Genomic DNA, 20,473 nt, shown 5'->3' on the forward strand with positions numbered 1-20,473 from the left:
GAGAGAGAGAGAGAGAGAGAGAGAGAGTGTGAGCAGGGGAGGGTCAGAGAGAGAGGGAGTCACAGAATCCGAAACCGGCTCCAGGCTCTGAGCTGGCAGTCAGTACAGAGCCCGATGCGGGGCTTGAACACACGAACCGCGAGATCATGACCTGAGCGAAAGTCGGACGCTTAACCGACTAAGCCACCCACGCGCCCCTAATGTTCCTTTTTTAAAGCCATTATCTGTTTCTGTAGAGTTGTATTATGCTGGGAATTGCATGACATCAGCATTTTTCACCCCTTCTCTGACAGAAATTGTTATTCTCTCAGAGCAAATAGGTGAATAATTCTTTCTGAGGCCAGGCTGTCAGAATTATCTAGGGCTAATTTTTAACTTGAAGCCAGGTTTTTTGGTTGCTTATTTCTTACTACTCAGCTGGGGTGTATTAAAGACAGCAAATTATTTATAAGCTAAGTAAAATATTTTTAGAGAGGTTAAATATATTGTTTAGGGAGAAAAAAAATTATGTGACTTAATTTGGAATGCTGATTATCTGTGTTATTTGGACAGTTTAATCATGGTTCTAGACCAAGAGCTGATAGTTGAAGTGTATGGATATTTGTGCTTTAATCTTTCTAGTTTCATTAGAAATTAATTTAATCTCACAGTACAAGTAAACTTGGAGGACATAGATAATAATTCTTAGGTTCTATAACAACAGAGGAGTGAATTCTTGAGTTAATCAGGATTCTCTTCCCGCACCCTGTCCCATTTACTATTTGTGAAAAATCTTTCCAAATATTAAGTTTCCGAGGAATGATTATTGTGTATAGGATACCAGTTTAGAAGGCAACCATTTTATCATCTTTTTTGTTGTATTTTTATTTTTGCTTATTTATTTGTTAACAAAAATTTTTAATGTTTATTTTTGAGAAAGAGTGCACGAACGGGGGAGGGACCGAGAGAGAGGGAGAGAGAACTCAAAGCAGCCTCTGTACTGTCAGCACAAACCCGATACGGGGCTTGAACCCCGTGAACCATGAGATCATGACCCGAGTTGAAATCTGAGGCTCAACTGACTGAGCCACCCCAGCGCCCTTTTTGTTGTATTTTTAAATAGAGTTTCTCTGTTAACCCCAATGAAGGCAGTGAGCTACCCCTCCCCAGCTCACCACACCAATGACTATCAATATAGTAGCTGCTGTTTATTGACAACTTTCTCTTGCCGGGTGCTGGGTTAAGTGCTTTGCACACTTAGCCTTGTTGAGTCATCCCAACTGACCCTGCAATGTGAGAATTTTATTTGCATTTTAAATGGGCTGCCTGATTCAGAGAGTTTAAATTACTGCCCAAGGTCATATAGCTGTTAAGTGCTTCACTCAAACAGATGTCACACTGACTTCAAAACCCAAGCTCTTCTTGGTAGGTTACCCTGCCTTTCCCAGAAAGTGATGAATATGCTTGTATAAATCTACACTGAGTGGGGAGAGCCAGAGGGGATTCGTACATTTCTCCAAACCACTGTGTTTGGAGAAGGTCTTCCTTTGAACCAAATTACTTCATTAACAAATTCCATTTGCTCAGTGAGATAGAAACATATTTCATATGTATGTAGAGATGTGTGATACATGTGTATACACATACTCTCTATAACCTAAGGATGCCAAGTGAGTTTTTAATGTTTTTTTTATCAGTGATCCTAAAAGGTAAGTTAGCATAAAAACAAAACCAGACTTTGTTCATGCAGTGATTAAACTAAAGTTATGTTCTTTGAAATACTTGTAATTATTTTACAATATAGAGATATACCTGGGTTTTCTAATCCAAATGGATAATAATATGTGAAGATTTTAGGGAGGTGCCTAAGAATTGGTAGACCCTATAAATAACCACAGTCTTTATCTTCGCTCTGAGAGTAATTGACGTCCTCAAGTGAGCTTTCACTTATGTGTTCCGACATGCCGTACGTAGTATTTTATTAAAGTATTGAGGCCTTCGAGGGCTGTGTCGGTAGTCTTGGAAAGAGCCTTCATGAGGATAGGAAAGAAAACTTTTTAAGAAGTTTTGAAGGAAAAATACATTTCTCTCAAAGTTTAAAAGTGAGAAACTGACATATAGTATAAATACTATTGGTGCCTTATTTTACACGTGAGGAATGTGCGCTACAAAGATTGATTATATTCTTTAATTGCCTGAATTTATACGGCTACTGAATGACAGAACCGTGACGAGCCCCAGCTGTCCAGCCCTGAAATCCACGCACTTGCCCACCTTGCCATGTCAGTCAAGGGATAAGTGAGATTTAAAATGGAAATTTTAGGCTGCTGTTGGAACTAGTTTGACTTGTTTAACTTATTGTAAGTGTTGAGGGTTCCGGAATGGTATCCTTTAGCTCTCAGACTGTTTCTTTGAGATCTCTGGGATCTTGTAGCCAAAAACTGTCAGTGAGCTACTAACTTCTTGTGAACTGTGGGATTGTTTGAAGGCTCTGCTCCACTCAGTGTTAATTCAGTTCCTGTTCAATACATCTGAGGTCTGTGAGAGCAGTCAAGGGCCAGGGTAGGGAGTTTAAAAAGGAGCTTGAACACAGAGCGAGTTCTGGCATCTTGGGTACATGAGCTGGAAATGAAAGTATATTGTTAAAAATTAGTATTAAAAACTGAATGAGAGCAAAAGCAAGTCCATTCTCTCCTTGTTTTGCTGTATCTTGAATTTTAACCCAAAATGAAATGCAATTTCATGAAACTGATACTTTATCAATTAGATCAAAGAAACTTATTTTGAATGTAACATGTAGAATCATGTTGATAAATATTTATTGAGTTGAATATTGTGGCTTTTTAAACCACAAGGGTAGGAAAGTTTATGGAGTTTAGCTCCTGAGTACTATGTTAAAGATCCTTCCTTAGCTATTAGTGAGCAAGAAGCCTTCTGATTCCTTGGGAACGTTCTTAGGAATAAAAATCAAGGGTAGCTTTTTTGTTTACATTTCTTAGCAACACATACTTCCTGTAACAATGACTGTCTTGTTAACCTGTATGTTTTAGTGTCAAAAATACATACTGAATATTTTGTGGTACTTTTATTTTTCCAATTGTTGACATGTAGGCCTAAAGTTTTTTTGGGACCCATTTCTTAAACTTACCTTTAAAAAAGTAGAAAGGACATATGAAAGAGAAACATGGTCCACAATTAAACTCTGCAAAGTTTATGAATATATTAATAACCCAATTCTCATTCATATACTGACTTTAAAATATAAACCTTTTCATCTGTGCTTCTTGAAATCATCTTGATTATCTCTGTCCACAAGGATACCATCTTGGGAAGAAACCATATCATATGTCTTAATAACCATAGCATAATAACACATTATGAACCTCATATTCAAGATAGGTATGCATATTTATAATAGTCATCTAAAATTTAAAAAATTATGTTGTCTTTTGTAATATGTATTTATTATTTTTAATATTCAGAGATCAGGTTGCAAACCTGTAGGAAAATAATTATACAGTTGCAACAAGTTTTGAATGTATTTTTCACCTTTACTATTTATTAATATGATTAAGAAATGAATAATCAACATTAAAATTAGCATTCCAGATTCCTGTATTTTTCATACTTGATTTAACTCTCTTAGTATTGTTAAGTTGTGCTTGTGACAAGCCTCTGTTAAATAAGAAAAAAATAGAGGGATAGGTAGTCATTTCTTAAGAATCTTCATGAGGATTATCTACTTTATGGCTCAGATTTATGTCCTGAGTTGGCTTTTCTTAGTCATCCAACACCAGGAAACTCTGGCCCCATAATTCAAATTAGTCCAATTTATGTATGTGTCTGAATTTGTGTGTGTACATAATGTATACATGACTATGTCTACAAGTACAAATCATCAGTAAAATGAGCTGGCCTCAATTTTGAAACCCTAGTTATTATATAGATAACAAAACTGACATTCTAGATTAGTGTGGATAATTGAGCATTGACCACATTACTTGCATTGATCAGCCAAAATTAATTGAGAGCATAATTTGTATTTTCCACGATATTAGACATGACTGTAGTTTTGCAATCAAATTTCTGGAGTCTTTCGATATGGTAGAAAGATTATAACTGAATCATAGCCAGATGAATGTTGGATCTGAGGATTTGGGGTGGGAACAGGGAATTCGACGCTGTCTTTAGTTGCTCATGTTCATTTCTGTGATCTCATCCACTGAAATTGTAAACTGATCTTGTAAATCTTTTCTGTAGGAAATTTTGGGAGCGGTTTATTGCCCTGTGTCATGAAAATAATAGCCTGCATGGAATCACTTTTGAACAGATCAAAGCTCAGCTAGAGGCTTTAGAACTAAAGAAGACGTATGTGTTGAATCCACTGGCACCTGAATTTATCCCCCGGGCTCTAAGACTGCAGCATTCAGGAAATACCAACAAACTGCAGCAGTCACCCCCCAAGGTAAAGCCTGTTCACGGAATTGAAGAGGTTAAAGGGAGAGAACAGCCCAGAAGGGTCAAAGGTTTATTGCGCTGCAAGTTACTTTAAGTATTGGAAATGAAGGTTACATTTGCTGGCAAGCAGTTTCTGCAAGGAACATGTCTAGTTTGGACATGTAGGTGAAGACGTGGTGGTTAGCCATGCTCAATGTCACGGTCCTCCTCAAAGTTTTCAAGAACCTTATTGCTTCTGGTGTCTGTCTGCCTCCCAATCCTCTCTGCTGATAGACTTATTTCAGTAAGATATGAATAAAACAAAGCAGTTTAAAGGACTATCAGGCTCATTAAAAGCATGCCCTTATAGCATATTATTTACAAGGAATAATGTTATATAACATTGTTTGTAGAAAGCAAATACTTCTAATTCTTTGTTGATGACCAGTTCAAGTGGTATCTGACAGCGAGATTTGGTTAACTTCTTGAAGATTACTTGAACTGCTCTGACCTGTATATGTTGTATAAGAAGTAGTCCATCAGAGGGAATGGAGGTGGGTCGGCCAGGGCCATTTCTGCTTTTGAACCATAGTTATTTTGGGCAGAGACAGCTGGTTTATTTGCTACAGAGCCTGAAAAAAATATGCTCACACTTACCATAGAAAAGAAAGTTATGAGAATGGTATGTTTAGTATTCTTTTGTTTTGGTATATTTATAATCATCAGCATGGTATTAAATTTATTAACATGAAGTAAAAGAATATGTCACTTTGAGGCTTCATTTTAAAAATGTAAAACCTTGGGGCGCCTGGGTGGCTCAGTCAGTTAAGCGTCTGACTCTTGATTTCGGCTCAGGTCCTGAGCTCACGGTTCGTGAGTTTTAGCACAGAACCTGCTTGGGATTCTCTCCGTCTTCTCTCTCTGCCCCTCCTCCTGCTCCCACTCACATGTGCGCTCTGTCTCAAAATAAATACAGAAACATAAAAAAAAATTAAAAAGTAAAACTTGATGTAAACAGCAAGTAAACAATAGTCAATGTTTTAATATCTTGAAAATCTTTTGGGAAAACAGAGATTAAGCTGAGAAGAGAATGTCTGTGTTACTATACTGTTGAATATTATTAGTTTAATGGAAATGGACCTAAGGTGCAATAACGCTTTAGCGATTTGGGATTTCCAGGGGATTAAGCACTTTGCATAAATGAATCTTGTAGGTTTCTAAAGCTTAAACTATTAACAAATTTATAATCAACTTATTTGTCAAAGAGTTAAGTTTCTTCTGTGTGCCCGCTGCTGTGGTGGGTGCTCGAGAAACACAGATCAGACGTTAGCCCCCAAGTCCTCTTGGGGCAGAGGTCGGAGGTGGTGGTCAGAGGGAAGAGGTGGATTCCAGGCATTTTCCACCACAGAGATCTTGTTTTTAGGAGTCACTGAATTCNCTAGTAGGACAGAGATTTTTGCCTGTGTTATTTACTTCTCTAGCCTCTGTGCCTAGAACAACATCTGGCTCATCATAGGTGGCTTGTAAGTGTTTTTTGGGTGAATTAATAAAACTTAAGGAAGAGCCAATAGAGAAGACCAGAGGTATGAGAGAATAGGTTCTGCAGGGATCAGCAAGGAGTTGAGGGTGTGTGGGGAGGAGGGAACCCAGGTAAAAACTTTTATCTTTTCCTGTTTGTTTTTTTTTTTTAATTAAAACGTTGCAAAATCATTATACCCTTTGCACATCCCTAAGTATAATAGAGCAAACTCTTCTTACTTGCTGACTCGAGAATGTAGGCATCAATATATGTACGACAGGTGCAGCCGGATTCAAGCCACAGTGCACACGTGCACGGACCCGAAGCAAGACCCTGCAGCTTGCTTTTTGTTTTCATTTTAAAGGTGAAGAAAATATATGTTTAATCCACTTGCTCTTCTAAAGCCATAAACTCCCTGGAGACAGAAATCTTATTCTATATACTTTTTATGGCCCCTAGTACCTACCAGCTCTCTTTGCATGTGGTGGGTGCTCAGCATCTGAGAAATAAATAATGGTTATAGTGCAGCAGAGTGTAGTGTGGCTTTTTTCTTGTAATTGAGAGGATTGTGTAATTAAAGGCCAAAGCAGACATCTTCCTGGAGTTGTTGTTTGTTTGTTTTTTTTAACTTTTTAGAAAATATTCTTTACTGATCCAACAGATACTATCTGTTGTTTCTTTTCTTTCTTCTTCTTCTTTTTTAAAATATTTATTTATTTATTTTGAGAGAGAGGGAGATTGTGAGGTGGGGAGATGCAGAGAGAGAGGGAGAAAGAATCAACACAGAGCCCAGCTCAGGGCTCCATCCCATGAACCGTGAGATCATGACCTTAGCTGAAGCCAAGAGGTTGGTGCTCAATGGACTGAACCACGCAGGCACCCCAGTTATCAATTTAATCTTTAAAAAAAATTTTTTAAGTGTTTTATTTATTTCTGAGAGAGAGAGAGAGAGACAGCGTGAGCAGGGTAGGGTCAGAGAGAGAGAGAGAGAGAGGGAGATACAGAATCTCAATCAGGCTCCAGGCTCTGAGCTGTCAGCACAGAGCCTGACGCGGGGCTTGAACCCACAAACCGTGAGATCATGACCTGAGCCGAAGTGGGACACTTAACTGACTGAGCCACCCAGGCACCCCAGTTTAATCTTAATCTTGTCTCATCTACAAGCCACCCCTCCCCTTCTCCCACACTGAAATGTGGGATATGTTTTTAAATATTTTTTTAACGTTTATTTAATTTTGAGAGATAAAGACAGTGTGAGTAAGGGAGGGGCAGAGAGAGAGGGAGGCACAGAATGCGAAGCAGGCTCCAGGCTCTGAGCTAGCTGTCAGCACAGAGCCAGATGCAGGGCTCGAACTCATGAATGTGAGATCATGACCTGAGCTGAAGTGGGACGCTCAACTGACTGAGCCACCCAGGCGCACCGAGTGTCTCACTCTTGATTTTGGCTCAGGTCATGATCCCAGGGTTGTGGGATTGAGCCCTGCATCAGACTCCTCACTGAACGTGAAACACACTTAAGATTCTCTCTCTCTCCCTCTGTCCCTTTCCCCAGCTTGCATGTGCTTTCTCTCTCTCCCTCCCTCTCTCTAATTAAAAAAAAAAAAAATGATATGAGCTATATTTGCTTATAAAAATACTTTTGGTAGAATCCTTACCACTTCCTCGGAAGTTTGTTTTTTTATACTTTGATGTACTTTCTGAGATTTATTAGCAAACTTTTGGATTTGTCCCAGCAGAGTGACTTTTATACATAGCGCTAGCTTACTGCTACATTATTATTTTGTTTATAAGCTATCAAACACAGTATGATTTTCTGTGGACCACGTACACTTGCTGCTCTATAGCTGCACGCTAAGTCCAAGCATCCTAGAAAAGCGTTTCCTCTGTTGAGCTGTACGGTGTGCTGAACTAGGCTTAGAGAGGCGCCGTGCTTTCACATGCTAGGTCCCCAGTTGCTTTTCAGAGTAGTGTATATCCCACAACCACAGGGCCGATGTTATTGTCTGGTGTGCTTTCAGCCTCACAGGATGGGGTTACCTAGACTATGGTCACTCTTTGAATTGGTTTCCTGTTGTTGCTGCAACAAATTAGGACAAACTTAGTGACTTAAACAACACAAATTTATCATCTCACATTTCTTTGGGTCAAATGTCTAGGTTGCCACCGTCGGTTTCTCAGCTTTTGGTTTCACAAGGCCTGGGTCACGCTGTTGGCCGACTGGCCTCCTCTCTGGATGTTCTGGGAGGAATCTGCTTCTGAGTGAGGTTCTTGTCTCCTTGACTGCTATCAGTGGGGAGTGCTCTTAGTTTCTGGAGGCTTCTCTTCCGTTCTTGTATTTGGCCTTTCTGTCTCAGAGCCTCCAATATACACTGAGTCCTTCTCTCCCTTGGAGTGTCTGGCTTCCTCTTCTGCCACATCCGTTTGACTCCAGCTGGGGAAACTTGTCTGCTTTTAAGGCTCATGTGGTGCGAGTGGCTCAGGTAACCCAGGTGATCCAGGATAGTCTCTTTATTTTAAACCCAACTTTGGTTATATTTGCAGAGTCCCTTTTGCCACATAACATGACATAGTCACAGATTCCAGGGATCCGGGTGTGGACATCTTTCAGAGGCCGTTCTTCCTACCACACTCTGACCACATCCCTTTTCCCCCTCATTCTGCACGATTTGCCCCTGGTTGACGGCTCATTAGAGGCTGAGAAACCTAAATGGCTTACTGCCCTCTTGGAATGATCTTACTTTCTGTCTGTGTCGCTGGCTCTGCTTTCTCCCGTCATGCGTGTGTCCCGGCTGCTCTGGTCACTTCTGACCGCTTCTGCTTCTCGTCTTGCCACCTGCTTCGGGCACCCCTGCTGCCTGCCGTGTTCACCTTTGAACTCTTCGCCTTGGGCCCTGCTTTCCTTACCGCTTCTCTGTGCCTCGGACGTTTGTTCTTTATAGCTAGTGCCAGTCACCGGGAACGCCGTCTTCTGCCTAATGGACCAACTGCGGTTCATTTTTGACTGTTTTTTTTTTTTTTTTTTCCTGACTTTTTAAGAGTTGGAGCTTCACTGCCCCTGCCTGCTCATAAGTAACCTAACTGACCACACGCCTTTGATGTTTGGTGCCGACCTGAATCTGTAACATTGTTGACGGGGACATAAATGAAGCATCATTGTACTTTTACTTTGGTCAAGAATAATTTTTTCTTTCTGTTATAGCTGTCCCCTCTCCCCCACTTTAATTTTCAGATGTTAAGTACAAATAACAGGTCCGTGTGTGTCGAGGGGTACGTTGTATAATGTGCTACTTGCATCATGGCTTTGTGTTAACATTTAGCCAAGAGAAAGAGAGAGACTTTTTTTAAAGTCCAGAAATTCAGAACCATTGTCTCTTCAAATATTGTTTCTGTGCTAAAGTCATCCCATTTAATGGCATAGGAATCTGGCATTACTTATGTAATAAATCTTCATTTGATGAACATTGAGGTTGTTAATATTTAACACATGTATAAACAATGCTGTGATGAACATCTATGCCCAAATCCATTATTAGTTCATTTTGACTAATTCCTGGAAGTGTAATCTTTGGATTAAAGTGTGTGTACATTTTTGATGCTTTTGATAGTATCGCCAAATTGCTTTCTAGAAAATGTGTACGTTTTCTTTTCTTTTTTTAGAAACAGACTTAAAAAAAAAGTTTATTTATTTAGAGAGAGAGGGCACTAGTGGGGAAGGAACTGAGAGTGATACAGAGAGAATCCCAAGCAGGCTCCGCGCTGTCAGCACAGAGGACACGGGGCTCCATCTCACGAACCGGGAGATCGTGACCTGAGCTGAAACCGAGAGTTGGATGCTTAACCAACTGAGCCACCAGGCCTCCCAATTTGTACATTTTCTTGAGCAGATTATGAGTCAGTGTCTTTTCTTGTTCCTTCAGTAAATTTTACACTTTAAGATGCCTCCAAATAAGTCTCAAAATAACATAAATCTCAAGCCATATTTACCTCCATACTATTTTAAAGGTTCTCATCCTCAGAAATTTCAGTTCCACCAAGACTGATGTTTTTCCCTTGAAAAACGGCTTTTTATTTTGTCATTTAAGTAATAGGAAATGTGTAGAGAAGCTGCAAAGGAATAGAATTTGGTGTCCAGTCACATTATGTATTTCTTTTTTAAAAAATTATTTACTTTTATTTTAAAATGTTTGTTAATTTTGAGAGAGAGTGCGTGTGCGCAAGTGTGAGATCATGACTGGGGGAGGGGCAGTGGGAGAGAGAGACAGAGAGATAGAGTCCCAAGCAGGGTCCACACTGTTAGTGTAGAGCCCGACACGGGCCTTGATCCCATGTACTGTGAGATCATGACCTGAGCCAAAATCCGGAGTAAGATGCTTAACCGACTGAGTCACCCAAGCACCCCTAAAAAAATGATTTAAGAATTTTAGATACTCTTAATTTGAAGCTGAGAAAAATTGAGGCCTGGCACCATGACTTAATATTTAAAAAAAGTTGGCTCAAAGCAGTCTAATGGTTATTAATTACAGACTTGCAGTCTTTAAATTGTATTTGTTGCTGGATATATTTAATTTGCATAGGATTAGGGAAGTAGTTAATGTTCTCCTAATATTAAATGTGTTTATAGTATTATATATTTGTTTTTTTTTTCTATAAAGGGGAAGAGCCTCCATCATACCCAGAACGACCATTTCCAGAATGATGGAATTGGTAAGTGGAAAATTAGCCCTGTGATAAATTGCTTTTATGGTATAAGAGGTTTACTCTAAATTTCATCACTAGAAAGAGATGGGAGATTGGGAGAGGATACACACATGCACGCGTGCACACACACACACTTTGGAACTCACTTAACCTCTTTTATTCAGCACATCTGGTCTTGTGAATGCTTTGTTATGCCATTTCTGAAAACACATGGTTTTGTCGGTACCAAGGCTTATGTATTTAGAAGTGTTGAAGAACACCATTTAAGCCTATGCAACAGAAGTTTTGCAGCATATTTATGTCCTACAAATGTTGGGTCATTGACATTTCAAGATAAAGTTTGCTTCAGTGATTTAAAATGTTGCAGAATTATGCTTTTAACATATTAATTGCTTAATCTTCATTTTGTCTGTGACTGTATTACAATTGCATGCCAAAACTCTATTGTGAAGATATGTACATATTTTTTCCCTAGTCTTAGAAGAATGTTCATTGAGTGTGTGTGGTTTTCTCTCTTGAAAGAACCCACCTCTAGCTCCTAGGGAGACATTAAAATTATACTAGTTTACAAAAAGAATCCTCAGTAGATCTTAAACTGATTTTAGGGAACACTGTAAGACGGTTGTGTTGTTTTTTTTTTTAATATGCTTTTCTCTTCCACACTGATAGTTCTTTGGTTTTATCTTATGGCAAACCTGGGAAGTGTGTTTTGCTGTTGGTGATGTAAATTATTTTTGTCTAGGGGAATGTGTACAGTTACTAAGTGAGTCCTTTCTCTTGTTTATTTTTCAGTTCAGCCCAATCCTTCTGTACTTATTGGCAATCCTATTAGAGCATATACTCCTCCACCCCCTCTTGGACCTCACCCAAATTTGGGGAAATCCCCAAGCCCTGTTCAGAGAATAGATCCTCACACTGGGACAAGTATTCTTTATGTACCTGCTGTCTATGGAGGGAATGTAGTTATGTCGGTGCCTTTACCTGTAAGTAGACATATGAGATCCTATTTATTGAATAAAATAAAATAGGCTTCGCTAAATTAGTAACGATCTCAAATAGTGTTTTTTTTTAAACTTTTCAATGCCTGTCAGCTTCTTTTAAAGCAGCTCTTTCTTTAACCTTCAAAGTTTGAAATGACCAGAGAAATGTAAATTGTTGCTTATCGTCAGTTGCTATGAAGAAATTTGTATATTGGATGTTTTCATTGAGAAGCTTTTATATTCTTTTAAAAATACTTGTGCTGGGGAAAATTGGCCTGAACGGTAAACACAGCTAGTAAATTGGCCTCTTGTTTTGTAAAGTGATACTTTTATTTTATCTTTTACTTTTTTTCCTTACATAATTCACTAACCCTTCCTAGGAAATACAGTGTTTTGGAGGCGGCTTGGATTAGTCTAGCTCTCCGGACCTGAATTTATCTGAGAAATTTCAATCCTTTCATAATCTTACTGGTACTTAAAAACATAATTAAATCCTTTCTGAGACTATAGATATTTAGAGGGCTTCCATCTTATGTAAAACCCATTTTTATTCCTTTAAGATTTTTAAAATATTTTGGTGATTTTTTTTTATACTAATATTTCCAAATTCAGAAATTTTATCCTAGAAAATATTTTTTGCATTTAAGGCAAATATTATCATTTCAAGCAGAGGTGATTACTGCCAGGGGTTTTTGCCACCCCCCACCCCCACCCCCAAAATGGAAAAATGTGTAGCCGTACACCTTTCTCAGCCATATTGATAATGATAGTTTACAATTACAACAGCCAACGAGAATAGTTGTCAGTAAGAAATATGTAATTCATGCCCACTCCCCAAAAGACTTTCAATTTTAGCTGACTTCTTTCTTCCCAGACAGCCTGGCAACATCATACATCATTTGCTTTAAATAGTAAGTCCCTTAGGATTTATATTTCATTTTATTAGGTCAGAGAGGCTTTTATTATATAAGATTTTTAAGAGTCTGCATTTAACAGTTATACTATAATAAGATAATAAGGGCTTTAGCTCTCATGGCATTTATCCTTTTATGTTAGTATGCAGAAATTATGTATTTAGATGTACCTAAAGAAATATTCTAGTTCTGTGGTTTAAGGGAATAGTTGAATTAATCAAAAGAATTGATTCAAACTAATGACCTGTTTGAATTTTGCCTACAATCAATGAACATTAAATGATTTGATTCCTGTAAAGTGGGAGTGTGTATATTTCATGTTGAGACTCCTTAGACTAAATTCTTTAACTTTTTCTCTTGTTCTCTCATTTAATCTATTAAACTATGTAACTCTGCAGTTACAACTTTAAAAGATAACTTTCTTGGTAATATATGTCATGTATATATTCATATTGAAGGGAAATTATTTCAGATTATAAAATAAGTTAATGCGTCAAGGAATAATTACAAATTTTATGTCCTCAGTTTCTTCCTAAATTGAAAAATGACCAATTAAATCCCTACACACTAAAGATTCAGGGAGCCAGTTTGGAAGTCAATTCTTGACTAGTTAAGATATAGCAATAATTCTACCAGTTGTTAGAACTAGCATTGACCTTGTGGTTACTTATTTTGATAAAATTAATATCTCTGTGTGTGTTTGCTTTTCCCTAATCTATAGCACTATAGCAGTTTGCCTTTCAAAATGCATATAATGCCGTTATTCTGTTTCTTGTGATAACGTAGGTGCCATGGACAGGGTACCAGGGCAGGTTTGCAGTTGATCCTCGGATCCTTACACACCAGGCAGCGATGGCCTACAATATGAACCTCTTACAGACACACGGACGGGGGTCTCCCCTACCGTATGGCCTTGGGCACCACCCACCCGTCAGCATAGCCCAGCCACAAAGCCAGCATCAGGAGAAGGATCAACACGAGCCAAGTCGAAATGGTGAGCTGCTTTGCTGTTCTCATGATCCTAAAATGATGATACGCCTACTTGTATCTTTTAACATGATAACTTGTTCGTGGATTGTAGAACTCTTTGAGAAAGAATCTGTGTAAAAACTATGGATCTTCAGAAGATACAAGTATGTACACAGATAAAATGTGCATGATATAATCAGTAGTACCAATTTTCTGAAAAATACCAGATTTTAATATTTAGAGTGATTTAAAGGATAGTTATTTAAAATTGAGACAGAAAATTCTCTCCTGTTAAGTATATTTATCGACCAAAATTATTTTTATAGTATACTAAACATAGATGCTACTGTGCTAATAGTTGACTTAACATATATCTTCTATAAATTATAATCTCCTGTGTACCTGAAGGAAAAATTACCCAGTCTTTTAAAGTTCATTTATTTCATTTTATTTTTTATTATATATTTATATATTAAAGATTTTTTGGGTTTTATTTACTTAGAGACAGACAGCATGCAAGTGGGACAGGAGCAGACAGGAAGGGGGGGAGGGAGGGAGGGAGGAAGAGAATCGCAAGAGAGGGAGAGGGAGAATTGCTAACAGCCCAGAGTCAGATGCAGGGCTTGAACGCACAAACCATGAAATCATGGCCTGCGCAGAAGTTGGATGCTTAACTGACTGAGCCACCCAGGTACCCCTATTTATTTATTTTTGAGAGAGAGAGAGAGAGAGAGAAAGCACATGTGTGTGTAAGCATGCGAGCAGGAGAGGGGCAGAGAGAGAGAGAGAGAGAGAGAGATAGAGAGAGGGAGGGAGAGAATTCCAGGCAGGCTCTGTGCTATTAGCGCAAAGCTCAATTTTGGGCTCAAACCCACAAACCATGAGATATGACGTGAACCAAAATCAAGAATTGGACACTTAATCAACTGAACCACCCAGGCTTCCCACTCAGTCTGTTTTTTAAAGTCGGGTTTACTGAGGTATAATTTATATAATGTAAAATTTACTTTTAAAGTGTACAGCTGATGTGTTTTGACAGATGTACAGAGTTGCTAACCACCACCAGAATCAAGACACAGGATGTTTACATAACTCAGAATATTCTCTCATATCCCTTCGTAGTCTGTCTTCTCCTCCAGCCCCCGACCATTGGTAACCACCAAGGCTGTACTGTTTACTTTGCCTCTGTACTCTTCTCTTTACACCCAGTATGTCTCATAAATGGAATCACAGAGTATATGGCTTTTTTGTGTCCAGCTTCATTCACTTAATGCTTTTGAGATTCATTTATGTGTTCTGTGTCAGTAGTTTGTGCCTTTTTACTGTTGATTAGTATTCTATTATATGGATGCACTACAGTGTTTTTATCTATCGTCAGTTGATGGACACCTTAGTTATTTCTGTTTTTTGGCTCTTATGAGTAGAGCAACTGTGAACATATGTTTTCATTTCTCTTGAGTGTATATACCCAGGAGTAAGATTGCTGAGCATATTGTAGATATATAGGTAACTTTATAATAAATTGCCATGCTGTTTTCCAAAGTGGCCAATACATTTTTCATTTCAACTAGTAATGTATGAGATTTCTAGCTGTTGCACGTTCTCATCAACACTTGGTATTGTTAGTCTTTTTACTTTTACCTCTGCTAGAAAGTATCTGATTGTGGTGTTATTTGCATGTTTCTAATGACTAACAATGTTGAATATCTTTTCAGTGGGTTCATTTGCCCTCTCTGTAAATTTTTTTTTTTAATGTTTATGCGGGGGAGGGGGCACAGAATCCAAAGCAGGCTCCAGGGCTCTGAGCTGTCAGCACAGAGCCCAACCTGGGGCTCGAACTCACAAACTATGAGATCATGACCTGAGCCAAAATTGGTGCTTCTGGTGACCCTAGAAGTTTCTACTTTTGATAAAATTTAGTTTATTCTTTTTTTTTTTTGATTCATGTTTTTGTTGGTGGTGGTGAAATTTTTCTTGTCTGATCCAAGATCACAAAGATCTGTGTTTTTTCCCCTAGAAATGTCGTAGTTTTATGGACCTCACATCAGGTCCATTTTGAATTAAGTGTTATATGTGGTATGAGGTAAGAATGTTTTTGTTTTCTTTTTGCCTGTGTATGTTCATTTGTTCTAGCACTATTTGTTGAAAACACTGTCCTTCCTCCATTAAGCTAACTTGGTGCCTTTGTTGAAAAACAGTTGATCACATACATGAAGTTTCTGTTCTGTTCTGTTGAAGCACATGTTCGTGTGTGTGCCCAATGTGCTCTCGATTCCTGTAGCTTCATAAAAGTCTAGGCACCAGGTACTGTGAGTTTTCCAACTTTGTTTTTCTTTTTCAAAACTGTCTATTCCAGGTCCTTTGCATTTTCCACATGTATTTTACAATCAGCCTGCCTGTTTCTGCAAAAAATCCTGCTGGCATTTTGATTGGGATTATGTTGAATCTGTAGGCCAATGTGGGGGGGATTGACATTTTAACAAGACTGAGTCTTCTGATACATGAACAGGATATCTCTCTCTGTTTCTGTCTCTTTTTTTTAAGGACACACTTAAAAAAATGTTTTTTAATATTTGTTTATATTTTACGAGAGAAAGAGAAAAAGAAAGAAATCCAAAGCAGTCTCCATGCTGTCAGCACAGGCAGGCTCGAGCACACGAACTCTGAGATCATGACCTGAGCCAAAACCAAGAGTTGGAGGCTCAACCAACTGAGTCACCCAGACACCTTACTCTCAGTTTCTCTCTTTTTAAAAAAAGTTTTCAGTATACCACTCTTGCACATGTTTTGTTAGGGTGAAAGCTTAGATTAATACAGGTATTTACTTTTATAATTTTCCTTCTCAGTAGTGCATCCCACAAATTCTGATGTATTTTTGTTTTATTCAGTTGAGTACACCTTTTTTTTAAGTTTATTTACTTAGGTTTCTGTGAGAGAGAGAGCGCGCGTGCAAGGGAGGGGCAAAGAAACAGGGAGAGAGAATCCTGAGCAGGTTTCATGCTTTCAGTGCAGAGCCCAGTGCAGGCCTTGAACCCACAAACTGTGATCATGACCTGAGCTGAAGTCATGAGTCAGACCCTTAACCGACTGAGCCACGCAGGTGCCCCTTAAGTACACTTTCTAATTTCACTTGCAATTAGATCCATGGAATATTTAGAAAGATGAGTTTTAGTTTCCAGTTATTGAGGATCTTCTAAGAATTTTTATGTTATTGATTTCTCCTTTGATTCCATTGTGGTAAGAAAACATATTTTATATGACTCAAACTCTTTTCAATTTATTAAGATTTGTTTTATGGTCTAGAATATGGTGTATCTTTGTGAATGTTCCATGTGCACTTGAGGAGAATGGAGTACTCTATAAATGTTACTCAGGTCAAGTTGATTGATAGAATTGTTCATATGTACTATATTATTGCTGATTTTCTGGCTACTTTTTAAAAAATATGTACTGAGAGGAGAATATTGAAATCTCCAAATACAATTGGTATTTGTCTGTTTTTCCTTTAAATTTTGCTTGATTAATTTTGAAGTTCTGTTACTAGGAGCATAACCATTTAGGATTATGTGCTCTTGATTAATGAACTCTTTTGTCTTTTTTTGAATGATATTCGTTATCCCTGTAAGTAGTCTTTGCTCAGAGGTCTGCTTTGCTTAATATCTAATGTAACTACTTTAACTGTATTTTGACTAGTGGTAGTGTGGTATATATTTTTTGACCTATTTTAATCTTTTTGTGTTCTTATATTTATTTTTTTAATTTTTAAATGTTTGTTTATTTTTGAGGGGGTGGGGAGGGAGAGGGGTAGATAGCGAGAGAGAGACACAGAATCCAAAGCAAGCTCCAGGTTCCGAGCTATCAGCACAGAGCCTGATATGCAAGGCTCAAACTTGTGAACCATGAGATCATTACCTGAGATGAAGTCGGATGCTTAAACGACTGAGCCACCCCAGGTGCCCCGATTTGTGTCTTTATATTTAAAGTGCATTTCTTCTTAAATTTTTGTTTGTTTATTTGAGAGAGAGAGAGAGCGGAAGGGGCAGAGAGCGAGAGAGACACAGAATCCAAAGTGGGTTCCAGTTTCTGAGCTGCCAGCACAGAGCCTGACGTGGGGCTCCATCCCACAAACTGTGAGATCATGGCCTGAGCCAAAATCAAGAGTTGGATGGAAATCAAGAGCCGAATGAGCCACCCAGGCGCCCCTTGATGTTTTGTTTTAATTCAGTGTGACAATCTCTGCCTTTTCATTGGGGTGTTTAGACCATTTATAATTAATGTAATTATATCATGTAATTATATCATCTTATTTTCTATTTTTAATTAATCCAGTCTTCTTTTGTTTCTTCTTGCCTTTTTTTCCTGTCTTGGATTAGCTGAATATTTTTTATGATTCCATTTTATCTCCTTTTTTGATTATTAGCTATAACTCTTCATTATTTTAGTCTTTGCTTTAGAGTCCATAGTATACATCTTTATCACAGATTCCTTTCCAAATTATATTTTACCGCTTCATGTACAGCAAAAGAACCTTCTAATATTTCAATTTATCTTCTTCTGGCCTTTATGATATTATCTTCATGCATTTTACTTTCACATATGTTATAAGGCCAAATATTTTTATTATTTACACAGCCAAATAACTTTTTAAAGAGGTTCAGGTGCGTCTGGGTGGCTCAGTCAGTTAAGCGTCTGACACTTGCTTTTGGTTTAGGTCATGATCTCATGGATTTGTGAGCTCGAGCCCTGCATGGGCTCTTTCCTGACGTCGTGGACTCTGCTTGTGATTCTCCCTTTTTTTCTTCCCCTTCCCTGCTCGCACTGTCTATTTCAGAAGAAATAAGTAAACTTAAAAAAATAAAATAAAATAAAGAGTTTTAAGTAACAAGAAAAATAATTTTTCGTATCTATCCATGTAGGTAGTATTTCTGGTAGTCTTTATTTCTTTCTGTATATTCATGTTTCCATCTGATACAATTTTCCTTCTGCCTGAAGGACTTCTTCTAACATTCCTTGTAGTGTAGATCTACTGGTTTCGAATTCTTGCAGCATCTGTATGCCTGAATATATGCTTGTTTCACTTTCATTTTTCAAAGAAGATATTTGTGCAAGGTATAGAATTCATGGTTGACAATTTTCATCTTTCAGCACTTTAATGATGTTACTCTGTTGTTTTCTTGCTTGCAGTGTTTCTATTGAGAAATCTGATGTCATTTTGTCTTTGTTTTTCTATATGTATTGTGACCCACCCCTCCACCCCTCCCAGACTGCTTTTATGAGTTTCTTTTTATGCTAGTTTTAGTAGATTGATTATGCTATTCCTTGGTGTAGTTGTCTTTCTGCCTCTTGTGTTTGGGGTTTGTTGAGCTTCTTGGATCTGTGGATTTATTTGGACTAAAGTTTGGAAACTTTTGACCTTTATTTCTTAAGATAGTTTTTGTCTTGCTTCTCCTCTCTTCAAGATGCCAACTACCCAGATATTAGGCTGATTAAAATTTCCCCACAGTTCATGGATGCACTTGCCTTTTTTTCCCTTTTTTAATTCTTTTTTTTCCCTTTTATGTTTCATTTTGTACACGTCTATTGCTATGTCTATTGCTGTGCCTCAAATTTACTAAGTTTTTATTCTGCAGTGTCTAATCTGTTAGTCCTACCTAGTGTATTTTTCATCTTCAGACGTAGTTTTCATTTCTTGAAGTTTAGTAAGGATATTTTGGCATGAGAATTCATTTTACAGAGTTGCAGTGGCTTTCCTAAAAGAGAGTTTTCAAACTAGAACCCAAATCAAGGATTTTTTCAAGGAATTTAAAGTATCCAACAGTTAATTCTTATAGATTAAAATTCCTTCACGTGTGAAATAGCATTATTTAATTCTGTTATAATTGTGATCTTTTTTAAAAAACACCTTCTTAATTTTGCTTCCTTTAGTATTTCTCATTCACTTATATTTCATTTGCTATCTTTTAAGCAGTATAACTACACTCCTTTCATAATGTCTTTATTCAGTTTAAATTTCTTTATTAATTTGGATTTTTGCTTAATTATATTTGTAAATGGCCAAAGCATTGAGCCTTTATAAGTAGTCAAGAATTTCAGCACCTTTTCTATGATTAGTTTAGGAAAACGAGGCTACAAAATCCTGGAGAACGGGCAATTATCTTTGAAATTATTTTATGTTTTAAGGTTATTCCTTTATTAAGCTTTTGTCTTGATAATGAGGTTTGCTTTAATTATAAATTTTCTTTCTTGCAGGGAAACTACAACCCTCAAACTTCAGGAAAAAAAAAACCCAACCAATAATATAAATTGATATATAATAGGTGAAAAATGTTCAAAATATTCTGCTTCTGTCTAATAATGGTTAGTCATTGGAAATGTAACATCCATTGGAGACAATTTATAAAAATTTAAAAATATTTTCTTAGGTAAATGTGATACCAATAATCCTGGACCTGAAATTAATAAGATTCGAACACCAGAGAAAAAGCCTACAGAATCAAAACAGGTATGCTGTTTACATTTAGTGAATGCATTGTCCTAATGGATTTCAGTCTGGTGATCGTCTTGGAATGTTGATGTTTTAAAGAAAATTTACTGTTTTTATGTATAGCTTTTATGTTGATTGTTTCATGAGGATCTGGTGGGTCGTGTTATCCTCTCTCCCTTCACCTTTCCTTTGGCTATTACTTGCTTTATCCATATACTTTCCTCAAATTGTTATTCAGTGCTAGAGTTGAATGTAGAGCCTTTGTTAGATCAAGTAGTAAGTGAAAACACAGCTATAGACGTGTCATTGAAAATAATCTCAGAATGGGGGCGCCCGGGTGGCTTAGTCGGTTAAGCGTCCGACTTGCGCTCAGGTCATGATCTCGCGGTTCGTGGGTTCGGGCCCCGCGTCGGGCTCTGTGCTGACTGCCAGCTCAGAGCCTGGAGCCTGTTTCAGTCTGTTACTCCCTCTCTCTCTGACCCTCCCCTGCTCA

At 37.8% G+C, this 20,473-nt stretch overlaps 1 protein-coding gene across 5 annotated transcripts in view; it reads left to right on the forward strand.

Moving 5' to 3' along the window:
• HELZ (helicase with zinc finger) overlaps positions 1-20,473 on the forward strand; it is a 158,380-nt gene that overhangs the window by 99,860 nt on the left and 38,047 nt on the right. For all 5 annotated transcript variants that reach the window (XM_077780271.1, XM_077780276.1, XM_077780274.1 and 2 more), the window contains 5 exons: positions 4,240-4,444; positions 10,588-10,639; positions 11,426-11,616; positions 13,314-13,521; positions 19,919-19,998. In XM_077780271.1, coding sequence (XP_077636397.1) covers positions 4,240-4,444; positions 10,588-10,639; positions 11,426-11,616; positions 13,314-13,521; positions 19,919-19,998 — 736 coding nt within the window. The remainder of the gene's footprint in view (positions 1-4,239; positions 4,445-10,587; positions 10,640-11,425; positions 11,617-13,313; positions 13,522-19,918; positions 19,999-20,473) is intronic.

This window comes from Crocuta crocuta, unplaced genomic scaffold, assembly GCF_008692635.1.
Source record: "Crocuta crocuta isolate KB4526 unplaced genomic scaffold, BGI_CrCroc_1.0 scaffold288, whole genome shotgun sequence".
Lineage (NCBI taxonomy): Eukaryota > Metazoa > Chordata > Mammalia > Carnivora > Hyaenidae > Crocuta > Crocuta crocuta.